Here is a 19,937-nt window from a genome sequence, read left to right on the forward strand (position 1 = left end):
TTAAAATGCATTATCATATTATTTTAGTTAAAAATCATCGCATGTTGTGCGTTTCTGAAATAATAATAATAATAATAATATCGGCCGAAATATCGGAATATCGGATTTTAAAACCAACAAATATTTGTATCGGTATCGGCCTTCAAAATCCTTTATCGGTCTGGCTCTAATTAGAACCCCTTACCCGTATGTATTTTCAATGGCATAATATACACTCACGAGAATACTTTATTACTTGAACGAAGTAAATCTACATTAATGAGCACATATACTGTATTTTTGAAAGAACTCCGTGTTTTTAGCTAAGAATAAACTAAAAGAGTTAAACAGTGTAGCTTTAATAATATTCTTTAAAGCTTTTTTGATGAATGCAAGCAGTCGCTTTAATTTCCTGTAATAAATGCTTGCTCATAGTTTTCTGTCATGAGATGAACTTTGTGACCAACACAGTGGGATATTGTTGTTTTGAAACAGAGGGACTGTTTCTCTGCACGATCAACGATTCTTTATTAACTATGAGCCGTTTCATAACCTCCCACATAGTTACAGATATGCATGTTAGGAGGAAATCAACCACGACAAACGGATTGGCTGCATTTTGCGTCACTTCATTTGTGGGTTTTTCTTTGATTTATGTCATGAAACGGATGCTAATGCTGTGAATTTGTCTTTTTGTTCTTTTAGGGAAGTTTTACTGTAAACCGCACTACTGCTACCGACTTTCTAGTGTGGCACAGAGAAAACGGCCTGCACCTTCCGCTGCTCCCTCAAACCCCAAGGTATTGATGTCTTTTTAATCTCTGTGTTTGGGAAAAATCACTGTATTCCCACCTTCCATAGTCTATTTTATTATAATTTCTGATGCAACTACAATACACTTTCATATGTTTTTACTGCGTCCATAGGAGCCCCAGGTGTTGGCGGTAGCCCCCAACACAGTGGACGCCCCAGGCCAAGCCATAACTTCTCAGGCCCCTGTGGAACTCCGCCCCTCAGGTACCCGCCTTTCTTCTTTAGGCCCCTTCCTGTGCCTCTCTCGAGGAGTATGGGGCACCATGCGCTCGTTGCGACAAGCGATGTCTTGGATCCGCCACCAGGTGGCGCACAACCCCTTAGATTCTCCTTTCCTCCTCGCCTACTGCGTATATCTGCTCTCCTGCTTTACTCTCAACCTCCTGCTCGATATTCTCTAGCATGAACCCCTTCCAGCTTCTGAGCTAATCTGGGCACTTCCTGCCAGCACATGCTGTGATTTAGTGATATTGTGCTTGTTTTGTGTGTCACAAATTATTAACTCTTTGTTAACCGCTTGGATGTATAGTATGTATATTATTCTTAATGATGCAGCCTTGTTAGATTTCTTCATTTGGGTGTGAAACCATTCAGGCTAAAAAGTGTATCATTTAATTGTGATAACTTGAACTGTTATAGTCTAGAGCTGTGTGAAGCTGGTGACGTTTAGTGATATTTCTTAATTAAATTTAAGAGCAATAATAGGTAACCCTTTTTTGCCTGCATGTGTTTTAAAAATTGTTTATGTATTGCCTGTTTTGTTTGCTCTCCTTTGTGTGTAGATCTGTGATTAGTGCCTTTAAGTTTGTGATTGTAATTTCTGATCTGTGCACATTTTGTAACGTAGTGCTCGTATCAGTGCTTGTGATTGGTGGACTCTGTAAGCTTTACCTTTCCCCTCTCCTATCAGAGCAGCTTGTTGCTGAGCTAGTGCCTGCATCTGTGCCTGTGATTGGTCTACACTCCCATCAACCCTTGCATCTCTGTCTAAGTGATTGTTCATGTCCTAATTATTCTCTTCATACTAACACCACTGCTCATGGCATCTGTTATGTGTGTATCACTGAGAATGATTTACAATACAAACCTGCCGGTGAGTTTGTGCTACTTAGAATGAAATATATAAAGCATAAATGGTTAGTGTTTTTAAGAGGTTTTAGCGGCGTCTTAATTAGCATTAATCGTATACATTTTAGGTTAAATCTTAAAGAATTTTCTTGTTATGTCACCTCAAAAAGAAAATAGAAATTATATGTTACATAAAGACAATGAAGCTCAATTTTAAGACTTTAATTGAGACATTATTTCCATCTCAGTTGTACTGATTTTTCTTCATTTTCATTTAATGCACCAACAACAGCAAAAAAATAATAATACAGCTATGCCTTAGAAAATAAGAAAAGGAGCCATTAATATTATTTTTCATTGCAATACTGCATTTAATTGATCTAAAAACAGACAATTTCTTCTTTTTATAATGTATTTAATTACATTTCTTTAATAATTTATTTTTTGACTTTTAGATTTGTTAGTGAAATGTGTCCAATATATGAAAGCATGTTTTATTCCTTTAGCAGTTAAGTGAAAGGATCAGATTAATCTGGAATCATAAATATGCATCAGCTGAACATGACACACTATTTATTCATGGGCTCTGGCACTACATAATCTATATATTGAGGGATATCCATTATTCAGTGAGTTCAGATTACATTGATCATAATTCCGTTTTAGATTGCATGCTTCACCCCTGTAACCGTTTCCACCACAGTCATGATTTGTTAAATTACACGCACAAAATGTTCTCACTGGCTTGATTTGGGTTTTGGGATTTACTTAACTGGATAGAAATTAGTTTTACACATGTCTACATGTTCATTAATGTTAAAACAAAGTTCTTTAATAATTTAAACTAATGTTTTTGAGGTGCTTTATGGGAAGGGAAAAAAGGCAAGGTAATCATTGTATTTATTATTTAAGGATGTATTTAAGGGTATTTTACTGACAATGTGCTATTTAAATCTAGTATATATGTTGAGTAATGAAGAACAAATATTGCTTGTGTAAATAAAAATTAAAGAGAACTTTGACTGTGTTTGTTTTATTTGTCTGAGTGCAAATGAACATCGATATGGAGAAATTTGTTAGCTTCAAAACAACAATGAAAGGAGGTGGGGTGGATAGACAGTACTAGATATGAGTTACTATGGGAGATGATAAACTAAAATGGATTAATACATCTTTGTATTACCACCTAATGCTTTTTGCACCAACAAAATTAAGAATTTATGAGCATCATTACAATTAATATGCTAACATTATGCTAATTACTACAATTTCACCCCTATACACCAGCCATGAGCCTCTATCCCTCTTTGTTCAAATATTAACTATTTACATTAACTACGTTTTTTTTTTTTCTGTCCGTCACAGTGACAGAGGTGAACGGGCTTACAGAGCCCAGCGTGGCCAAACGTCTTAAAGGGACTCCGGAAAGGATCGAGCTGGAGAACTACCGTCTGTCTATGATGAGAGAGGAGGAGCTGGAGGAGGTGCCCGAGGAGACACAGGCCGAGCACAACCTCAGCAGTGTGCTGGACAAACCCACCGACATTGAGGAGGGATCCAGGTATCTCTCTCTTCTTTACGTCATCCTGGTTACACTGCTACGGTGTTGCTGTGCAATTACTATTTCCACTGATAACGTAAATACCAATATTAAAATAATTCTATGCCATTACATGTTACAAATTCAAACAGGGTTCGTTCATTAGTACTTTACTACTATAATTCTGCTGTAATCAAAATGTGTGGCCAAAGTGTGTTTTATTTTTTTTATTTTTATTAAACTTGTCCATGTTTTTTTTTTTTTTTTAAGTCTCGTACAATAGATGCGAGTTGGCATTTTAAACTTGGCAGATGGTAATTTGTTCAAGGAAAGTGACTTGGAGCAACAAGGACAGCCTCTCTTAACTACACTTGGAGGACATTGTGCTGCCAGTTTTTTAATACCTTTGTTGAATTTTTAATGTTCTGGCTTGAAATAAAAAAAAATATATTTTTTTTAAAAATGCAGGCAAATCTATGGAGAGACATAGAGACCATGTATAGAGATACAGTATAAAGACCTCATATAGAGACCATTTTCATGATCCAATTAATCTTTTATAATTGGATTAATTGGATTTTTATTATGTATAAAATTAAGTGCCATATTATGTCTATATTATAATTGTCCTCCCTAATCTTGTTATTTTAAATCTAGTCAGTGTTGGGAAAGTTCACATTCTACATGAACTAGTTCAAAGTTCAGTTCACACATTGTAAAATGAACTAGTTCAGTTCATATTTCAAAAAATGAACTAGTTCATTCATAATTCTTTTTTTTTCCCATATGTTGCGAGCTTTTTTATTTATTTATTGCCACAGCCCATATACAACCACAGACAACAATTATTTTTTGTTGTGAAATTTAAGATTTTTCCCATCCTCACCAACCTCGTCATAAAATCCGTTTAAATGATCATACGACGCCTCCTCGCGCGCTGCTTTGCCGACGGCGGCCGCGGTGCGACACTGGTGTCTTATGTTGCCAGATTGGGTGTTTTTTCGCTACATATTAAGGCTTGTTTACGGGTGTTTTAGCCAGGTTTTCGCCTGGAAGGCTCTATAGAAATCTGGCACCCTGTTGTACAAAGTTAAACTGAGAGAGCATGCTGTTTATTTGCAAATAAAAAGATCAGCCAGGCATCATTTGTTGATTTTTTTTTAACACATCCTTCTGTGCCCGCAGCAGCTCAGAGTCTGATATGGAAGAAGAGGATGAAGAACCGGAAGCGACCGGCCCGTCCGATTTGGGTGGGGTGCCTTGGAAAGAGGCGGTGGAGCTCCACACTAAATTAAAGGGAGAATGCGACCCTGGTGCAGCTGAAGACGAAGACGGCCTTCATTACGATGATGGAGAGATGAATGAGGATGAAGAGGAGGAGGAAGATGATGAAGATGAGGAGGAGGAAGAGGAGGAATCAAGTGATGGTAAGCATCGTGTTTGTGCTGTTGGCTTGATCATAGATTCTCTACACAATGAATAATGGATGTCCTGGACAGAAAGGCCTGCTTGATGGCGGTTCATTTGATTTTAGAGGGCAATCTTGAAGTAGCATCTATTGTTTTTTCTGTTTAGCAGATAATTCTAAACGACTAGAAAGACTGTGATGTGTTTGCTCTGCTGAGTCTCATTTCCTTTTTCCACTTCATATCATTTTTATGTATGTGGCGCCTAGCTCCCCTGATTAGATATTATATGTTCACCAGGGTTGTCTGCTGACTCATATTCACAGAGAACTTCTGAAATTACATTTTCTCTTTCAGTAAGAGTTTTTTCTGATGAAAAATGTAACACAAAGATTTCCTGAGAGATTGCTCTTACCTCAGAGCTTCAGCCCCTGATATATATATTTTTTTTTACACTGCTATATCTCATCAGTGAGTCTTTGAATCATTCAGAGATTCTAAACTTGTTTATACTAATGTGCTCCTGTTATTCGCCTTTTCAGCCTTCTGCATTTTCTTATGTTTTTGGGATCTCTGGCAAATTAACTAGTTTTCCTCATCCAACTGTGTCTTGTATTTCTCTCATAAAAAGAACCTTTTATAACATTCTTTAACAGATACTATAGAAATTAGAAGTATTTTACATGGTGAAAGCTAACACATAGGTAAGGACTGTTTGACAATGGCCCTTTTAATTATAGAAACACAGGAACATTTGTCAACCTTTCTGAAATCAAGGATTCTATAATGCTTATCAATATATAGTACTTTTTGGTAGTTGAATTATATTGTCATATTACATCAGTCCAAATATAACTATTTATAAAATTAATGAATCAACAGCCAATCAATCAAATAATAGGTTAAGACATACTATAAACTAAACAATGACTCGGAAATCTAAAGTACACATATATGGTAATAGTTATCACTATTGTATTTATCATGGGCAGATTTCATGAAAATCTTGATAACTTGCTGTGAATAAGTTATTAATTCAGTACCCAATCTGACGGATTCCCTGGAGCATTTAATTGAGTGAATAAACTCAACTTTGAATTTATTGTTCATCCAACTCATAAGAGAACTATTTGTTCATCAATCAGAATATATGTTCTGAATAGGGTTGGGAATCGTGAGAAATTTTCCGGTTCCGATTCCGGTTCCGCCAAACGATTCTGGTTCCGGTTCCGGTTCCCATTCAATTAAAAGGCATTGGGCTACTCCGCAGCAGCTGCGATCCGCCGGCCAGTCTAAAGAAGTCCGAGTATTAACGCTTATTATTACAGGCTTTACGTAGTGATTCAAGATAAGACAAAAACACGGTTTGAAAAAAAAACATTATGATGCACTCGCTCATTGTATATATTTTTGTAAATTCTGAACACAAAAAATATACGGACTGCATCTGTTTTGACCACTACCGTCAATGTTTACTCAAACTATAATCTCACTAATTCTGTAACGGAAATCATTTGAATATGTGAAACAAATAAATATTGAGACTGTGTGATTGTAAAGCAGTTTCATATCGACAACTGCTCTCTCTCTCTCTCAGCGCAAACAGATTTGAATGTAGGCTAGACTAGAGAGTGACTCGGCGGTCGGCGCGTGCAGCGTGCGTGTGTCTGTGTGTGACAAATGCAGCGCGTGTGAGAGCAAATCGCAACTTCAGTGGTGAAGTTTTTGTCATTTAGGAATAAGACGGCGTCTTCTACTCCCAGCACTTCGCCCACATGATGATATCGCATCGGCATCAGAACCGTTTTCGGAACCGAAACTTAGGAATTTTGCACGGTTCCGGTATTTTTTCAAAAACACAACCGGTTCTGGAAAAGAACCGGTTCTCGGTTCCCAACCCTAGTTCTGAATGCTGAATCCTTAGGTTTACAAATTATTTCACCATGACACTATAGATGAGGAAGTTTGGTGGTACTGTGGCTGATGTTGAAGTCCTCAGAACTCCTGTATCCGAATGTTATTAGAGGTTCCTTGTTCTCTATGTCATCCTGTTCTGTGAATATTGTATTTTTTTCCCCATCTTTTACTTGTCACTTGTCTCTTTATCCTCTGCTCCGTCTTTCCATCGTGTGTCTTTGTGTATGTGTGTGTGTGCTGGGGTAATTGTATGGGATGACAGCGGGAGAGTATTTGCCCTGGGAGAGGGAGCTTCAGTCAGGTCTTTGGTTGGAGAATCTTACAAATGAAGAGGATACGGGTAAATTTAAAGGTAGTGATGCTTGTGGATGCGTTTGGCTTGAAGCACATAGTGATACCTGGTAACTTCATTTGTAAATGAAGAATTATTGAGCTAACTCAGTTTGCTTATTTCTCCTGCTTTTATCTTTTAATTAGCTCTTGATTTTCTTTAGCTTTTATTCGGCTATGGAGCTGTTAATTGCTCTTTTTTTCTGTTAAAATGTTAATTTGAGTACAAATATCGTACTTTCACACCACTGAGGTGTTTTGAATGAGATTTTATCAGGGTGTTTTCACACTTGGAATGGTTTGAACAGATGAGCGGTTTGAATCTGAGCTTGGTAACAGGGAGAGAAGATGATCTGGGTAACAGGGATGCCAGCTTCCTTGTAATGTTAATGTTAATTCACCCCTAAATTGTATGGGTTTCTTTTGTGTAACATACATTTATTTTGAAGAAGATGGGTAACCAAACCATTTTGGTTAATATTGACTTACATTGCATGTTTGGAATGACAAGGCACTGGCAGTGAGTAAATTATGACACTTTTTCACAGTTTTGGATGAATTATCCCACTAACAGACACCACAATTTCCTCCACCGAAAATGTAGTGCAAAAGAAGCGAATAATGTATGGAAGAGTGCATGACATTTCTGCAACAAAGTATGAGAAATGAATTAAAGGCCTACTATAATGTGCAAATTATATCATCATTACAGGGCTCCAGACTAATATTGAGAGCAATAGCACCGGTGCCACTAAGCTCTATACTACAGATGGTGGCACCAGCACCTGATTTGGTAGCTCTGGGGCGTGGGGGGATTTTTAATCATAAATGTCATTTAATCATAAAATTACTATTATTTTGCATTAATAAGTGCAGTAACTAATGGTATTGTATGTTTATTTTCTATTTCCTTACAGTAAAGCACTAAGCTTGAGTTGAGATCCAAATAAAATTAACTTTTATTAACAACACACACACACATACATACATATATATATATATATATATATATATATATATATATATATATATGAGGAGTTCAGATGCAAAAGCCTCTAAGTGCCATTTGAAATTTTCTTCTAGAATGATCATTTTTATCAAGCTTGTATTTTTAAGTTCAGTGATTTCACTTAAATGGCAATGATAATTACCTGTTAATTGTTATTTAAGTGAAATTACTGAACTTAAATATACAAGTTTGATAATCATCATTAAAGAAGAAATTTTTAAATGGCATTTAGAGGCTTTTGCATATGAACTCTTCATATATATATATATATATATATATATATACACACAGGTAACACTTCATTTAAGTGTACTCATTGAGGCTGATTTATACTTCTGCGTCAAACCTACGCCGGAGCATCTATGCTGTAGGCTATGCGTTGGTTTTTTATTTACAATTGTGTCGTTGTCACGTTGATGGGCAATTACACATGCAGAGTGACATCCGAAGGAGTGGTTCTAGCACTGTGTTATATATTATACATTATTACATGCAACTAACCCTAAACCAACCCTTAGCCTTATAGTAATTTAGTTAATTATTATTACACAATACTTAAATGCAAAAATATACTGTAACATGGATGCATTAAAATGCAGTGTAACCAAATAAAATTTCAATTTAGATAATATTTAGAGCTTTGAAGAGCTGTACAAAGAGTGAAGCACTTGAAAGTCATTTGAAAGTGCTAAATTCTAACTTTCCAAATGGATGTACGAACCATGTAATGAATTATGTAAAAACATTTGACTATTTCTGCCACAATACCATGTTTACAGTTAGTTACTACATTAAATCCATTACTAATGTTGGTGATATTTGGACTGAAAAGCCTTCTATAACTTGTTAATTCATGGCACAATGTTTATCCTAGTTTCAACAGTTTAATGCTGATTAAATAATTTGAACTCTGATCAAGTTCACTCAAATTCACACCAGTAGATCAAGTGTGAAAGCACCCACTGAGTTGATGGTGCTTTTATTTTTTATTGCTGTTATAAAAAAAAAGTAGCATGCAAAGGCTACTCCATGAAAGTATTTACTAACTTTGCACTTTACAGTCTATTCTAAACTAAAATGCTCTCCTATCTTTTTTTGTCTTTACTGTTTCTGTCTGGCCATTTATTGCTGCTGAATCGCACTCTCTGCTCACATTGCTGCCTATGGGGACTTTTTCGTGACCTGGACCTTTTTACTTTTCAAACAAATTGGATTTTCTGTTCCTGACGTGCTAATGGGCTCACCAATTAATCCTGCAAAATGATCTTGTCACCTTAATGGCTACCGGTAATGCCACCATGCAGCTGGGAACCTGCACATCCAACAAGCTATTCATCCAGTAGACCCTCTGGACAACCAGATGGACAAACACTGTACATCCAAACAGGCTGAAAGGGTGGTGGAGGGCCCCTCGCTGTCACCCTTAGGCTCTCAGCCCTCGCTGAATACCCAGCTCACACAGCCCACCTCTTCCACAGGTAACTCCATGTGGAGGAGTCATACCTGGGCCTGGTGGCTTTTTGTGGGTGGTAGATGGTCCCATTTACACCTGGTATTAAATGCATGTTTAGTTGTGCATGCACATTTCCCTGTGCCATTTTCTAATTTAAATTATTCTTAAAAACACTGATTAAATGTAATTTTTGTTAATCTTGGAATGAATATCTATTTTTCATGTTGTATATTGTAACTTCGTGATGCCAAAATCTACTTGCAGGCTTTTTTTTTTTTTTTACATTTTAAAATAACATGAAAATAATTATTAGCATCAGGCAGAATTTTAATATTGGTGAACTATTGATGAATGTTACCAGGTGTTGTGGGATTTGCATGTGTGATCGCTTTTGATGTGAATTTATCTGGTCAGTTGGACAACTTCTGTCCTCTTCCTTTCATCCACGTTTTGCTTGCTGCTTATACTTTCTGCATTCTTTTATCTTGCTTTGATACTTTTTATATATCACAGTTTGTTATTGTTGACAATATGTTGACCTTTCTCTGGTTGAGTTATTTGTTCTCCTATATGTTTTGTGTCCTTATGTCTCAGTTTAACAACATTGTGGATATTGGTGCATTGCTAACTAAGTACATGCCCATTTTTCTGTCGATCTCTTTGATTTTGTTCATGAATTAATGTCTTTTTTTATTTTGTTTTGACTGCATTTCATGTACCTGTTTCCATTTCCATTGATTTAATTGTAGCCCCCTCCCACAAATCCATACGTCATGAGGCTGTCAGAGCCTGGTTGGACTCGATGTCTGAAGGTAGAGAGGAAAAATCTTATATTAGTGCTAACTGAAACCCCCATTAGTGCATGGCAGGACTTTTGAACACTTAACACCACTGCAATCATTTTTAACATGTATTTGCATGTGACGTTTCAACATGCAATCAAAGTCGACAATACTGCATGCTGCTTCAGTCGTGTGAGACAGCATCTGGTGTGATTTTTATAATTCAGCTTGATCCAAACACACACTGACTAATTCATGAATCCAACATGGTTCATTAAATATTCTTCTGAAATAATACAAATTTTGAAATGTCTTTTAATAAAAAATAAATAAATAAAAAAACACTTTACAGAATGTTAAAAGAATTTGTACACTCTAAATTTGTTGTCCCAGGATGTCTGTGGTGCATCTCTGGGGGACACATGGAGCACTTTATCTAAAGAACAAGGCTACGGAGCCAAAAAGAACTAAAAACATTTCTAGATATTTTTATGGTTCAGAGAGCGGACAAACCAAAAAAAATAAACAAAAAAAAAAAAAACTCATATGACAACCTTGAGCATAGAAACAGAAACAGAATGAAAATGGTTGCATACAAATCTGAAGCTTGTAAAAAAAAACTTGGCTATGGTTTAAAGTTTTGCTGTTAATAGGCAAAACTTTTGTGCACATATTAACATTAATTAATATAATTTGCTGACAAAATGGTGGTGAGTGGAAGAGGGTGTTTCAGTTAAGTCTACATATTTATTTATGTTTGTAATGTTCAGTTTGGTGCCATTGCTTTTTATTCACAGCTCTTTACTCACCCACATCTCAACCCTTCTCAACAGCTGCTGATTTTGAGTCCAAGCCATTTGACTGTTTAAACTTGCATACTTGCATGTGTTTAACTACTAATATCATTCATTTATTTCAACATTTTGTCATGTGCACTCATTGTGTTTAAGTTAAAGTTCCCTAAAGACTAACATTTGTTAGCTATTCTTTGCTTTTTTTTTTTTTTTTTGCACACTTATTCACACTTTTGTTCTGCTAACACCTGTACATGGAAGATTTCCTAATAAATACATAGTTTTTGCTTTTTTTTTTTTTTTTACTTTTGGCCAACTTATTCATCTTATTCTTCTCCTCTGATCCCAGAGCCTTGTGAAGAGGATGACGATGCAGAAGCAGGCATTCCTGACTTTGAGCCGGGTACTGAAATAGATCAAGGTTTGTCAAATCCGTATGCCATTTTTTTGTGTGATTTTATTACACCTTTAGAAAGTTTAAGGTTTTGCAGTTTAATTGGCAATGCCAGCCTTTTTGTCTCGATTTAGTAAGTAAAATTAGGTTAACAGACGTTTTTTCTTACCGACAAACCTGAGATTATGTTACTTTGACTTTATTTTGTCGCTTACCTTTTTTGTAATTTATTTTTCATTATTTAAATAAAGATGGGGAAATATGATGGTAACAGGGTTGAAAACTTATGAAGTATTTGTTATAATAGACTGTCAACAGAAATGTATACAGAATTTGCTTGCTTTTGCAATAATCTTACTTTTTAAAATGTATTTCCATATATTTTGAACAGACTTTCTCACTCTTTTAATTTCTAATGTCACAGAGGACATTCCCTCAGATGCAGAGGCCGAAGCTCGTTCACATTGCATAGACGAAGTGGTGACGCTTCCAGTGGATATGGGCAAACCAGAGAGCCAGGGACATGTTTTCAACACTGGTAATCATAACCTAATCATATAATCTCATGCCTTTTCCATTTTTGTTTGAGACCACTGATTGCAAATGTTCATGTCCTTGCATGACTTGCGTCTCTGAACATATTGCATCAATGTCTTGCTTCATAATTATTCAGACTTTGATGATTAAAATCTCAACTCAAGGGATATTTTCGATGTCCATCAATATTTGAGCCAATTTTATTTTTCCTTGCAGAGAAAACATCTGCAAATCCAAGGGAATTGATTGTGGACGTTGTGCTGTCTCCAATCCAAAAACCTGCTTTGCCCATAGAGGAGGTAATGCAGGTTGTGAGATCTAAATGTCTTGGGCTCACTTGTTTGCTCTGTATTTAAATAGCAACAAAAAACACTGCATACTCTACAATTCTACCATTCTTTTTCCCTTTATACAGGTGAAAGAATTTTCTCCTGTAATACTAGTTAAATCTCCAGGTGCACGTTTCTTCCCTGAGCCCTATCTACCTGGTAATGCCAAACTGAATATCCCCTCGCCTCAGAGTCCTGATGCTAAAGGACCCCATTCTCCTGTTGCTCAAATTGTTACTCTATCGCCCATCTGCTCCCAACCTGTTCCACAACCAGAGATGGCATCTCCCAAATCACCTGTCCAGCCTTGTGCTTGTTCTCCAACAGGTAATCCTTTGTCTCCAATGTGTACCCAATCACAACCCTGCCATGAGCCACCCTCACCCCTCTCCACAAGCTCTCCTGTCAGAACTCAGCCAGTACCAGCAGTCACTTCCACTCCTTTGGCTAAACCTGCTTCCGAGAACCGAAACAATGGACCCTTGAATGATTCAGCACCTGAGGAAACCCCCGTCAAGAAAACAGACCTCATTGAAGAGTTCTGGATGAAGAGTGCCGAGATCAGAAAAAGTTTAGGACTCTCGCCTCTAGATCGAAGCAAAATAACGGGTGAGAAGAGCATTGTGAAAGCTCCAACGCCTGAATCATCATCTCCCAGGTCTTACACCCCAGAGGACTTGTCTGAAGAGCAGAAGCCTACTTTCACAGGGCGTTCTATCATACGCAGAATCAATATTACCTTGGAGGGTCAGGTTATATCTCCAGTGGAACCTAAGAGCAATAGTTCTGAGAAGAAAGACTTCAGCAGCAGTTCAGGGTTGGGTCTAAATGGAAGCGTGACTACCAGTCAGACAGCAACTAGTGACAGCTACAACAACTCTGATTCTACCATGCTCACACCTCCTTCCAGTCCCCCACCACCCCCACCTAATGAGGAGCCAGCTGCTCTCCAAAACAAAAGGCCTCAGGCTTCCTGGGACAACCTCCTTGAAGGTACTGAGGAACCCAAATCTGAGGCTATGCCTCCTAAACCTAAGACTCCAGTTAGTCCTCCTCAACCACAATCAGTTATGGCTCCAGTGCCGACCCGTAGAACTAACCCACCTGTTGTGATGAGGGTAAAGGAACCGAATAAACCACGGCGCGAAGAAGTAAGGAAGTCTTTTGTAGAGTGCGTAGAAGAGATACCATTTGCTGACGATGTTGAAGACACGTACGATGACCGCACTCCAGATACAAGTGGTCTGGAAAAATTCTACACCCCGCCAACCAGCAAGGTCAATCGGGACAAGCCTCCTTTCCACCTGGCACTGGCAATGGAGAATGGCAAGCCCAGCATTACTGAAGGAGTTTCCCGGACAGCAAAAAATCCCCAACGTTTTTCTCCTGAAGCCAAGGAGATCGCAGAAGAGCGAATGAGGGCACGGGAAAAGTCTGTGAAAAGCCAAGCTCTGAAAGATGCTATGGCCAAGCAGCTTAGTAAGATGAAAGAAACAGAGGCTGCCAAGGGTGCTGTGGCAAAAGTAGCCTGGAATGTTCCAGAGACAACAGGAAAAAACAAAAAGCAATTAAATGCCTCCAAGGACTCTGCGGTGAAGGCCTTGGAGTCCAAAAAGCAGACAGACACACCGGCCATGAAGACCTTGGACAGTTCAGTCACATCTTCAGAGAGCTCCACAGGAGGCAAAAGCAAGAAACGCAGCTCACTGTTTTCTCCACGCAAGAACAAAAAGGAAAAGAAAGCCAAAAATGAAAGACTATCTGGCACAGAAGAAACGCCACCCAAGCACAAGTCCCTGTGGAAGGCGGTGTTCTCTGGCTACAAGAAGGACAAAAAGAAAAAAGACAACAAGTCATGCCCTAGCACACCCTCAAGCTCTACAACTGTAGACTCAGGGAAGAAGAAAGAGTCACCTCTGGACAGGTCCTCAGGTCAGCTGGAATTTTCTCATTCAGATTTTTTTTCATCCCAGTCAAAATGTATTATTGTCTATCCTACTTCTAATCTGAAACCTATGAAGGCAGCTCCTTTCTAGGCCAGCATCCTAACTGGCATCGAACCTCATAAGTGACCGATCACTCAGCACGGTAGATTCACTTTAAAGTGGTTTCAATGGAGTTCACTACTGTTACCATGTTGCTAAGATAACATGTAACATAGTGGTACATGTAATAAGAATGCAAGTGTATTGCTTAAAATATTACCGGGGTGCACATGCATGGTAAAAATAAACGATGTTCAACAGAAAACGTGGAGGAAAACGCTTTAGAGTAGCAATATTTTTGCCATTTTTGGGGACAGGTACATGTTTACTTAATGAAGTAGGATTTTTTTCTCCATCTCTTGTAAGATAGCAATGATTATGATAAGTGAGTTAATTGTTTATTTGGCGTACAACGGTTCGCAGTCGATCTGTACGGACTAGGCCATGTGATTCACGGTTTAACTGCTAAGTTTAACCATCATGGAGTGAAAATGTATAATTTGTACGTGTTTTGTCTTGTTCTTTTAAATCTTTCACACAAAATTATCCAAATAAATTATTCAAAATACCCATCTCAGCGAGCATTCTCGCTGTTATGTCATAAGTGAACAGTCGAAATTGAAACCAGATGTGTGTCAGTGTATTTGCTCCGTGCATTCGGTCTTAAAGTGACAGCAGCCATAATATCCCTGTTGTAGTCTGTATCATTAATGTTAATAAAATAAAAGAAATACAGCTTTAACAAAGATGAACCTATATTTAATTTCTTCTGTGAAGAAATAGTGTTAATGTGAGGAGAGCTTGTTGTAAAAGTGTGCCGTGTAAAGCATCTCCAGATGCTCCCTTGAGAACCAGACCAAAAAAAAAAAAATGATGTGCACCCATGAATATAAGCATCATGACACAAAGCGTTGTGTGATCGCTGTCTTCGAATTAGGACCCAAAACAGATAAATACTAAGTGTGCTTTTTAAAACAGAGAAAGGTGGATGGTTAAAATCTGTATATCCATGCAGTGTGTCAAAAACTTGTGACGAAGCTTGAAGCTTGTGACATAGACGCGTACGTCTCACTTCAGACCCTCATAGGTTATGTTAAAATCTTGCAGAATTTTGCTAAGTTTAGTTTAACTTTCACATGTTTTCTCAGTCTCTTTCAACTGGTGATTTTCTAATGCAAAGTTCTCTTTAATTTACTGATGTAGATTTACGTCTGAGGAGAAATCTCAGCTTTTCTGAGGACTCTGATCTCTCCTGTGATGATGTTCTAGAAAGATCCTCTCAGAAGTCCAAGAGTGATGTAAGTCTATATAATATTTAAATAGCCTCGTTTTTTTTTTTCTCATTTGAGTCTATTGTTTTCTTTCTGAAGCTTCTCGAATTTTAATGACATTTTTTACTGTTCTCAGCGCCATGTGGACCTGTTTGACTTGGTGTCAGATTTGAAAAAAGAGACGATTAAAGATGAAAGATCCAAAGAAAAGGAAAAGGACAGGGCTATGGAAAAAAGACGATTGAGGGAAAAGGGAAAGGAAAGGTCAAAAGAGAGGGAGAATGAGAAAAAGAGGGTGAAAATGAAGGATATGGAACATGAGAAAGGAAAAGAGGAAGAGGTATTTCAGTGATTATGTATTGCACAATTGCACAACTACTGGTTTTCAGACAGAACATGAATGCAACACTATGCCAAAAAACCACAACAACAAAACAAAACAGTAAATATATATTTTTATATATTGTTCAGCATTGTGTTTCATTTGAAATCTGTACGAAATCGGGCATTCTTGTGCGTTTGTGTGTGAATAGAGAGAGACTTAAGGTAGATGTATGTTCACCAGAATTCATAGAATAAAAAAGGCACTTTTAGAGTGCAGTGTTCATCTTTCGTAACTAGTCTAGTGGATATGAAACTGTTTCGTGATGAGTATTCTGTTTGTCCAAGTTATTATTGGGGAGGGGGTAGTTGTGTATGTGCTCCTACCCTCTAGCAAATCTTTTAGAGTAATCTTGTAGTCCAAAAGGTCCAAAATTAACTTTTTACCACACCTGCCAATGTAAAATTATTTGGCCATAGATATTGGCGTGCCATTTTTTACCAGTTTTGTTGATTAATGTGATGAATATTCATACTGTCTAGGTTGCCACATGAGGTTGTGGAAAAAAATCTTGGCTGGTAAATGTTAATTTTGGACCCAGAGTTTAATTGTGTTGCACAAAACACAATCACATTAATTTGTACTTATGCACTCATCCCAGTGTCCTTAAATGTTTGTGTGTCGTCGTAGAATCCTGATTTGATTTAATTGTACATTAACCCATCTAATCGCATATTTTTTTTGTTTTGTTTGTTTTCCAATTTATTTTTCTAAGTCTGTTTATGTACCTCATGCATTGGCGTTCAAGAGATCGTATGCCACAAAGGTAGTGTGTTCATTCATTCCCATTGGTCTACGCATGTTGTATCACACCGTCATGCCTAACCCCTGTCTGTTATTGTTGGTCCAGATATTGCTTTATTTTATTACTAACCGTTTTCTGCAGCATGGTGAAGGCTAAAGCACCCCCTTTCTGCTGGAGGATGTAACTGCATCCCATGACATTCTCAAAAGGCTTTCTGGCTGTTTTCAGCATAACGTTGTCTACACTATGTTCCTGTACTATGTAATGGTTCATATGCAACTCGTTTTTCTCATTTCATAGCTTTTACCTGACTTTCATGAACCATCTCCAGAGTCACTGTTTGTTTGTTTTTTGGTCTCCGTCTATCTTACACTTTGTTCTATCTTACTCATTGGCTCTGTGCACAGACAACAAGAGGTTGTGACATTAGTCCTGGTACTTTATGTTTTGTAAATGATGCATTTGTGTAACAAATCAAGTCTAGCTATATCTTGACTATCAAATCTATCTAGTTTGCTATTTTAGAGCTTGAGTCAACTCTGTTTTGTAATTTTTAGTACTGTTTTGTGTCTATTTTTTTTACCCATAATTTGATTATGGTCGTAATTATATACTTAATATATTTATTTAATTCACTGAATTTACAAAACAAATGTGCGTTATGATATACATGTCATTTATTCGTTTATTTACAGCAAAAAAACTATATTGTGATATTTATTGAGGTATATACAGTACCAATACTGTGATAAAAAGTTACTTGTACTGTGGTATAAACTTTTGATTATGTTGCCAAAATTGCATATAGAGGTGCTTTAGAATTGTAAGTCAGAAGTATTTCAGCCTACTAGTGGATTAGCTTTGACATTTTGCTGTTTTAGATTCTGCTGTTGTAATATATTACACAAACTCCTGCCATAGACGTCCATGAGACACCAGACAAGGATCCGCCTTCAACTGACCTGGATACAGGTTACAGGAGCGCATGTTCTGACTTTTTAATTCCCGTTTGCAGAAGACGTACACTGAGGAGGAACTCAACGCCAAGCTGACAAGAAGAGTACAAAAAGCTGCACGGAGGCAGGCCAAGCAAGAGGAGCTCAAGAGGCTCCACAGAGCCCAGGTGAAAGCATATTAATGATTTATTTTATTTTTTTCAAAAAGTTGAATTTCAACAATTATCATGCAGAATAATAGAGTGTGAAGTCAACCAGAAGCTACTTTTTTATTCCCCAGATCATTCAGAGGCAACTGGAGCAGGTGGAAGAGAAACAGAGGCAGTTAGAGGAGAGAGGTGTCGCGGTGGAAAAGGCGCTGCGAGGGGAAGCAGGTATTTCTCTCTTTTGTCTCACTTTTTTTTTTTTTTTTGATCAAAATGGTTCCTCAGATGCTCTGTTGAAGGGTTAAATCCTTGGAGCAGATCTTCATAACTCATGCTATTCTATGTAGCTATTCTTTGACCTTTGTCAGAGCGCTGCTTGCTGTTATTTCTAGCTTCAAACTTCAAACTACAGTGCAGAAATTAAAAGTGAAATTGTGTTTATGCATCTTTTGCCTTTTGATTAAAAGCCATTTCGTGAACTTGGGTTAGTATTCTGATGCACAGGATCCGCTTATTTATACAAACCTTGCTAGCAGCTTGTACTGTATGTCATTACTAAATTTATTTCATTCTGTCAGGCTTATAACATTAGCATTTCATTCAGGGTTCCTGTAATTATGGAAAACCTGGAAATATCAGGGAATGTTACAATTGTAATTATTTCCAGCCTTGAAATAGGCCTTGATAAATAATAAAACCTTGAAAGAGTCGCACATTTTTGTAGTGAATATCATTTTTTTCCCCTAGTCATGCTCGGCTCTAAATTATTTATTCGCCAATATTGCTTTTGAGCTCTCCAGCTGCAAACATTTTATTTATTTTATTTTTGCCTTCTTGGACACATTTTTACATAAAAAATAAATAAATCTGTCAATTCCAAGTATTTGCACTGACATACAAATGGAAATCTGCCCCAGCTGTCTTTTTTAAATTATTATTATTATTTTTTTTTAAACGTATTCACTTGAAAAGCCATATCAAATCATCTTCTAACATATCAAATATAGATATTGCAGAATTAATTTTTGTGTTTTCTGCATTGATTTACACATGACAAGGCCCTGTCATACTTTCCATTCAATATTTTCTGCAGTAACAGCTACATTAATTGCTAGAATCTTTTTCATTATTGGATTCAAAGATAATTGTTTACCTTTGCAAAATGTGAACAAATTATGTTAATAATTTCAAGTAAACCAAGATGCAACAAATTAAATTGTACGAAATGTATGGTTTGTGAACAGTAGGGTAGTTACAGGCAGTAGAAAAAAAAAATATGAATTTGCATTGCAATTATTGTTTCCTCTCTCTCCTACTCCATTCCATCTTTTATCTCTAGTGTTTCTTAATCTCTTTTTATCCTTTACTCTCTCTAAGGGTTGTATAAAGGTTCTAGTGTTAGTCCAAAACAGCGTAAGAGACGCTCAGGTATCCATTGTGATAACTCTAGTAGGTGTTGTAGTCATCCCAGCGTATCATGCCATCCTCATGCCGAGCATTGTCTCTCCTGCTCTCTCCTCATGAGTGTCTCAATTGCATGCCCAGTCAATCCGATCACGCTAAGCATAGATTTGTGTGCCACTTCACTGGATGCAATCCACTATAAATGATGGAGAATGTAACCGTATTATAAGCTATTTCTTCAATTTTGAATCTATTCTGTTCCATTTTGTCAAACTTAAAACACCTTTTCTTGTAAATTGTCTTCTAAATGCTTTTTATTCATGTTTTGTTGTTCAGCGTAACAAAGGATCACAGTATAAAGTGTTAAAATGCTCGAGATGCATTGAATAACATATACAGATTACTCTATATTCTACTTTTGACATTCGGTAACACTTTACTTGAGGGGCTGTGTAGAAGACTAACATGACACCTTCATAATCATGATGACATATGTTGAAGGATGTTTTATGCATGTTTATGACAACTGTCATTAAGTGTCATTCGCTCAGTTATGATATTTTTAATGCAAATATGACATTGTTTGAGATGTCTTGTTTATGACAACTTGACAAACCAATACATCATAACCTGTCAGTGTCTTTGTCATGACAACTTGACATTACTAAGACAACACAACCTGTCATAAACATGACAT

General features: G+C 37.1%; 1 protein-coding gene across 5 annotated transcripts in view; it reads left to right on the forward strand.

Annotated features, from left to right (window-relative positions):
• The window catches only part of mical3a (microtubule associated monooxygenase, calponin and LIM domain containing 3a), an 88,967-nt gene that overhangs the window by 51,097 nt on the left and 17,933 nt on the right, over positions 1-19,937 (forward strand). The window contains exons 27-43 of one of the 5 annotated variants that reach the window (XM_089116342.1): positions 685-779; positions 906-996; positions 3,226-3,421; positions 4,586-4,827; positions 6,986-7,075; positions 9,367-9,540; positions 10,265-10,327; positions 11,441-11,512; positions 11,910-12,023; positions 12,239-12,321; positions 12,438-14,283; positions 15,540-15,634; positions 15,744-15,947; positions 16,705-16,755; positions 17,750-17,857; positions 17,971-18,064; positions 19,214-19,264. In XM_089116342.1, coding sequence (XP_088972468.1) covers positions 685-779; positions 906-996; positions 3,226-3,421; positions 4,586-4,827; positions 6,986-7,075; positions 9,367-9,540; positions 10,265-10,327; positions 11,441-11,512; positions 11,910-12,023; positions 12,239-12,321; positions 12,438-14,283; positions 15,540-15,634; positions 15,744-15,947; positions 16,705-16,755; positions 17,750-17,857; positions 17,971-18,064; positions 19,214-19,264 — 3,669 coding nt within the window. The remainder of the gene's footprint in view (positions 1-684; positions 780-905; positions 997-3,225; positions 3,422-4,585; positions 4,828-6,985; positions 7,076-9,366; positions 9,541-10,264; positions 10,328-11,440; positions 11,513-11,909; positions 12,024-12,238; positions 12,322-12,437; positions 14,284-15,539; positions 15,635-15,743; positions 15,948-16,704; positions 16,756-17,749; positions 17,858-17,970; positions 18,065-19,213; positions 19,265-19,937) is intronic. The other 4 variants (XM_089116338.1, XM_089116339.1, XM_039664450.2 and 1 more) reach the window with 4 other exon arrangements.

Source organism: Pimephales promelas, chromosome 10 (genome assembly GCF_988280905.1).
Source record: "Pimephales promelas chromosome 10, fPimPro1.hap1.1, whole genome shotgun sequence".
Lineage (NCBI taxonomy): Eukaryota > Metazoa > Chordata > Actinopteri > Cypriniformes > Leuciscidae > Pimephales > Pimephales promelas.